The 6,827-nt window shown below is 42.0% G+C and overlaps 1 protein-coding gene across 1 annotated transcript in view; it reads left to right on the top strand.

Annotated features, from left to right (window-relative positions):
• Positions 1 to 6,827, top strand: part of wdr46 (WD repeat domain 46) — a 30,428-nt gene that overhangs the window by 15,119 nt on the left and 8,482 nt on the right. Inside the window, exons 7-8 of the mRNA XM_016510288.1 lie at positions 5,405 to 5,509; positions 6,345 to 6,495. Of these exons, the coding sequence (XP_016365774.1) occupies positions 5,405 to 5,509; positions 6,345 to 6,495 (256 nt within the window). The remainder of the gene's footprint in view (positions 1 to 5,404; positions 5,510 to 6,344; positions 6,496 to 6,827) is intronic.

Raw genomic sequence — 6,827 nt, 5'->3', positions numbered from 1 at the left:
ATGAGGTTTGGCCCATTACAAATTTACGGGAGTTTTACCGGAACCAATGTAGCAAACATATAAAATATGCCCAGTGGGATTTTTTTTTTAATAAAAAGATTAAAAATACGGGAGAAATACGGGAAAATATTTAAACGGGATCATAGCGGGATATGGTAAAATATGGGAGAACGGGAGGGTTGACAGGTATGACCCGAAGCTGTGTGTGTTGTCTGTCTCCCCTCTTCCCCCTCCACTCGCAGGGCACCACGCCCACCTTTTTAGCGTTTTTTTAAAACTGTGTAGAGAACTAACCAGTGCTGAAACAGGGGGTTTCATGACCCTTTAAACAAGTTTTCAGTATTCATGTTGTTGAAAACCCTTCTTTATGTATTCTGCCCTCACTTTGGTGTCTGTTCCCGAAGTTAGACAGATAGATAAACTCTTTCCAACTCGTAGACTTATGGGACATTTCCGCTTCATTCCACAACACGTTGAGTTTGTTAAAACTACAGAAAGTAGTATAGTAAGAACACAACAATATCTCTATTTAGTCCATGTACACACTGCAAGTTTCAGGAGTGACAACCGCATTTAAATGCGGGAGTGAGTCCCGTAAAGTATCGTTCCATGTGTGTACAGAACACGACCCACTCCCGAAACTGCCATGAATGGCAGCGTGAGAACTAACCAGTGCTGAAACAGGGGGTTTCATGACCCTTTAAACAAGTTTTCAGTATTCATGTTGTTGAAAACCCTTCTTTATGTATTCTGCCCTCACTTTGGTGTCTGTTCCCGAAGTTAGACAGATAGATAAACTCTTTCCAACTCGTAGACTTATGGGACATTTCCGCTTCATTCCACAACACGTTGAGTTTGTTAAAACTACAGAAAGTAGTATAGTAAGAACACAACAATATCTCTATTTAGTCCATGTACACACTGCAAGTTTCAGGAGTGACAACCGCATTTAAATGCGGGAGTGAGTCCCGTAAAGTATCGTTCCATGTGTGTACAGAACACGACCCACTCCCGAAACTGCCATGAATGGCAGCGTGGTAACCATAGCAACGTTGTGGCGTCTCAGAGAGAATGGAGGCCCGCAGATTAGCTAGTTTTGTGTTAGTTAGCTGCTGTTGACAAAACAAACATTAGACTGCAAAAATCCATGCAAAACGTTATTAAATCGCAGTCGTCGGGATTTGCTCGTAATCTAGTTTTGTTCTTTAAACTGTTGTTATTGAACAGCCTACACTATCTTGACCGCAACTGCTCGGTCCACAATACACCTCTCTCCGCCATCCTGTCAGATCTGTGGTAAACACTTAACGCCTGACAATACACGCACATTGCTTCTCGTGACATCATCATACTAGTTGTCCGGTTCTGTACACACTGCATAGAATTGCTGTAAATGCGGTTGTCACTACCTGTATCTTTCGGGAGTTAATGCGGTTGTCACTCCCGTATTTTAGTGAATTATGTGTGTACAGAACGCTATTAAGGAGTAAAAGGTGAACTGACAACCGAATTTAGCTGTAGTGTGTACGTGGCCTTAGTTTCATTTGTAGTATATAGTTCTTTCACAGCTTTATAAACAATAAATTCAGCAAATTGTAAACAAATTAACCATAAAAACTTACAGACAATGCTTTCTACAGAGGATCAAAAGATGAATGGCTGCTACAAGTTTGTTGTGTGAAATTCTACTTAAAGCTACTAACTGAATAAAACGTCTTAGAATGTTACTATGGCAACTATATTTTAAAGGAAGCTACACGACTAGGTATCAGAATTATGATCACTACAAACATTAAACTTTAAATAGATGATCCAGAACCTTATGTATTTAAAATTAAAAACGCAGATGAGTCAAATAACTGTCACGTTTCTGTTCTTTTGTGCTTTGGTTTTCTCTGTATTTCTGTTTCCCTGCATTAGTTCCCTGGTTAATCTGTTTCCTTAGTTATTCATTAGTCTCATTGGTTGTTAATTAGCCCCACACCTGTTCTGTTTCTCCCTTCTCTTTCTTCCCTGTATTTAAGTCTTCTGTTTCCCTCAGTTCATCGTCTGCTATTATTTGAATTTACGTTGCTGAGCTTTTGATACTCTGTTTATGGACTTGTGGATATTCTCCTGGGGCCTCATTTATCAACAGTGCGTATGCACAGATGTGTGCGTAATGAGTGCGTGAGAACAGTTTCACGCAAAGTGTGGGATCTACAAACTTGTACTTATACGTAGAAATGCTTACGCATTATGCATGCTTACGCAGAGAATCTAGGGGTAGAATAGCGACACTACACATAAAGAGCATTTAAGAGTGTCACAGTATGCATTAAGCAATCCACATATGTCCTGTTGTTTCCTTTAATTATAAAACACTAGGGCTGGGTAGGGCTGGATACCTGTTCCTGAACAATACTTTTTTCGATACCAATTTTATGAGATCAGTTTTAACAAGATTACATTATCATTTTTTCTCAAAAAACTCAAACACATATCGATCTGCGCCGCGCCGCTTCTAGTCGAACACACCTAGTGCTGCAGGCTTATTGGCCCACGGACGTTGATGAGATTAACCCCTTAGGTATCGAATTTGGTACCGAACAACGAGATGTTTTTCGATACTCGATGGTATCGAGGCAATTCGGTCGGTGCCTAAAAAGTATTGAACTCGATACCCAGCCCTATAAAACACTCAATTTATAATTTGTCTAGTTTTAAAGAGACAAGTTGCCTAATTGGTGTCAAACCCTATAAACAGCTGTGACAAATGTTTGTCTCAGTGCAATGGCTTATCTTGCATTATTGGAAGACTTGGCAAACAATGCGCTCCGCAGAGAACACGTTTTCAAAGACCGCGCTGAGAGTGAGAGCACAGAATGGCTTCTCAGTCGGTACCGCTTTCTTTGCCATGATTTCGGTGAGGACACATACATTCACGTGATTTATAAAGGGAGGTGTTGTCACCATTTATGGTTCATTAGAGGCGTTTCCGAATGCAAATGACCGTGAACATGAACAAGCATGTTACTTACGCACATGTGGGATTTTTCAACAATGATTGCTTACTCATGTGTAAGAACTGTGTGCGCACGTTTGATAAATACGTATTTTCTTGTACTTAGGCACATTCTAAATTTCATTCGTAGGACAAAATATAGAACCTTTTCTACGCACTTTTGATAAATGAGGGCCCTGGATTTATTATTAAAAACTCCTTTTGAACTCTACTTCTTCGTCGTGTGCTTGATTATCTCAACCAACACCTAACAGAATAGCAGACCGTGAAAAGAGAAAATATAGCAACGTTCTCTGTTTGTTTTGTTTTATTTATTTTATTTTTTCCCCTCTCCCGGAATGGTCTTGCCAGCCGTACAGCTCCTATGCAGTTGGACCATTCGCTGGAGGACCACACCAGGAACTTTTTAGATCTGGCGTGCCTTACGCACTACCCCGACCGCTCGCTCTGTGTATTTTATGTCACCAGCTTGAGCGTAACTTCGCTCCAGAACCTGAGCGTGAGAATGAGACTGACCAGGTCTGTGAGCTGGCAACACCGTGTATCGCCGTGGGAGTCCTTGTGGAGATCGAGGGAATAGAATGTGACCCCGCCCACACTCCCACTGCTGAGGGTGAGCTGTCGCTGGCCTCTGAAATATTTGACTGTTTAAATGAGGATGAATACTGGCTTCTCCCTTCCCCGCTGGTCCTACCCAGCTCTCCTTCGTCAGCCAGCTCCTCATCAGTTTCCTGCCCAGCCTCCCACTCCCTCCTCCTCTGTCTCAGCCAGCCAGTCCATTGGCCCTGTGTCAGCTGGCCACTGAAGATACCTCAGCTCACCCTCAGCAGGCCAGAACCGGTGGATCGGATGAGCTTCGGAATCTTCAGCTTCCAGCCACCTTGGGTTTGGAGGATCCCCTGTCTCTGCCTCCAGCCTCTGAGACCCGGACTCCACCTCGGCCCTCCGACCCATCGGCTCCACCTTGGCTCATTGCTCCCTCGTCTCCACCGTGGCCCATCATCCCACTAGCTCTACCGGGCTCCCTCGTCCCTCTGGCTCTGCCTTGGTCAGTTGTTGACCATCATTCGCCTCGGGATTCCACTCCTTCGCCTTGTCCCTCCATCCCTCTGGCTCTGTCTGGCTCCTCTTTCCCTCCAGCTCCACCTTGGTCCTCTGTCGCTCCGGCTCCACCGTGGTCTTCCGGATCCTCGCCTCCGCCTCGATCGCCTGAGCCACCAGATCCGCCTTGGCCCTCCGGATCCTCTGTGTCACCCTGGCTCTGCGGCTCTCCGTCTCCATCCTGGGCTCCTCTTCCACCGGCTCTGTCTCCGCCCTGGCCTTATGAACTATGCCCCTTTCCCATTGCCTGCCCCTCACCTGCCCAACGCCTGCCTCCTGAACCCCCACCCTCTCTCCTCTGTTGGACTGCCTTTGTCGGCGCGAGGACACGCCATTCCGGGAGGGGGCAAAATATCATGTTTCTGTTCTGTTGTGTTTTGGTTTTCTCTATATTTCTGTTCCCCTGCATTAGTTCCCTGGTCACAGGTTAGTCTGTTTCCTTAGTTTTTCATTAGTCTCATTGGTTGTTAATTAGCCCCACGCCTGTTCTGTTTCTTCCTGATTGCTTTCTCCCCTGTATTTAAGTCTTCTGTTTCCCTCAGTTCATCGTCTGCTATTATTTGGATTTACGTTGCTGAGCTTTTGATACTGTTTGTTTATTCTCCTGGATTTATTATTAGAAACTCCTTTTGAACTCTACTCCTTCATCGTGCGCTTGATTATCTCAGCCAATACCTAACAATAACAACTGAATTATTTTTTTTAAATTTGTTAAAATAGAATATTTACACTAGAATTTATAGTGTCAACATTCTTTTGTTTATAGTCCACATTTACACATCTTAACTCAATTTGACCCTTTCATTAACACTGATTTGCCACATAAGAGACATTCTCAGTGTGCATTGTTTGTCTCACTGTACCTTGTGTAATAATACCCTGGCAATTGGTTTTGTTGGCTCTTTGTTTGTATTATACTCACTGTGAACAGAAGTAGATTTCTGTTGCTCTTCTGTACACATTCTGTATTATGAATTTTAGAGCGTAGTAATTACACAAAGGCATTTTGAAATTGTTATAAATATGTTAACAATAACTTGACAGACTTTTTTTTTTTTTAAATCCTGTATATCACTGTTTTCTTATGCTTGACCATTTAAGAACCTTACTCAAAAATTAAAAATCAAAAACATCTCAGGACATTTCAATCAAGACACCTTGGGCATTTTAATCCAGAAACTGAAAACTCATTATATGCTCATTATAGGAGAGGTTTATGTAAATCATTGCATGAATTGCATTTTCATTGTATTTACTGAAAAAATTACAGATCCATAAAAATGTGTTTGTCTGCAACAGGCATCTACTAGTGGGTGGAAAGAAAGGTCATGTGGCCTGCATAGACTGGCAATCCAAAGACCTCATGTGTGAGATGAATGTCATGGAAACGGTGAATGACGTCAAGTGAGTGCACCTTCATCAATACATCTCTTGATTTTCTGGCACACATGCTTCATGTTGTAGCTAGCAACCATTATGACTGAAACAAAGTCTTAGCTTTCAAATGCTGGCGCTGTTTTATGTGGTGTGACAGACCGTGTGAGTCATCTGTTCCACTTTAATGCAAGTTTTAGGATGAAATAAACATGAATGAACGTGAGAATGTATGTTGAACGATATAGTACCAACTTACTGAAATGCATCATGTCTCATGTAATCACTCAATCCATGTTTAACCACGGAAAGAAGTCTGTAAAACAGCTGGTAAAGAATGTCACATAACGTTACATTTACCTCAGAAAAGTCATTCAGTGACCAACTTGTTATTGGTATTATGTGCAATTTAAATGTTTGTATGCAAGTTGTTAATTTTAGCCTTTAATATTATAGTAGTGTACTGACAGATTCCCCTATAAAGTTTTTACTGTGAAAAATCGACATGTTCTTTACCTGATACATATCCAAATTAAGTGTTATCAAATCGAAGCAAGATCAGTTGGATCAAGCTTGTGAATTGAAAGCAAATCAAATTCTGTGTATATCATGATGTATTGGTATCAATCAATATTGAGACTTATACATTTCTGCTTCTGTTACCCAGCCCTTCTGTGGCACAGAAAAGATGGCTCTATATCTATGACTCTAAAGGTTTGGAGCTCCACTGTGTGAAGAAGTTCAATGACATCTTACGAATGCAGTTTCTGCCCTACCACTTCTTACTCCTGTGCTTTAGTAATGAGTAATTGTCTCATTCTGGTCTTATTTAAAGCTCACTCTGCGCTCTTCGTTCTACCTACAGATGGCTTCATACAGAGGCCATGTTTGCTGTGGCACAGAAGAGATGGCTCTATATCTATGACTCTAAAGGTTTGGAGCTCCACTGTGTGAAGAAGTTCAATGACGTCTTAAGAATGCAGTTTCTGCCCTACCACTTCCTACTCGCCACAGCGGTGCGTCAGCAAGTGCTTTTGGCAAAAAGCAAAAACTTTTCATTTCTTTAAAGGGGTCATATGATGCTGCTAAAAAGAACATTATTTTGTGTATTTGGTGTAATGAAATGTGTTTATGCGGTTTAAAGTAAAAAAAACATTTTCCACATACTGTACATTATTGTTTCTCCTCTATGCCCCGCCTTTTTGAAACGCGTCGATTTTTACAAAACTAATCGGTCTGAAAAGCGAGGTGTGCTCTGATTGGCCAGATATCCAATGCGTTGTGATTGGCCGAATACCTCAAGCGTGTGACAGAAATGTTACGTCCCTTACCATACTGTGATGCCGTG

Source organism: Sinocyclocheilus rhinocerous, unplaced genomic scaffold, assembly GCF_001515625.1.
Source record: "Sinocyclocheilus rhinocerous isolate Xijiao unplaced genomic scaffold, SAMN03320098_v1.1 scaffold385, whole genome shotgun sequence".
NCBI classification, from domain to species: Eukaryota; Metazoa; Chordata; class Actinopteri; order Cypriniformes; family Cyprinidae; genus Sinocyclocheilus; species Sinocyclocheilus rhinocerous.
This window is presented reverse-complemented; position numbering and strand designations above follow the sequence as displayed.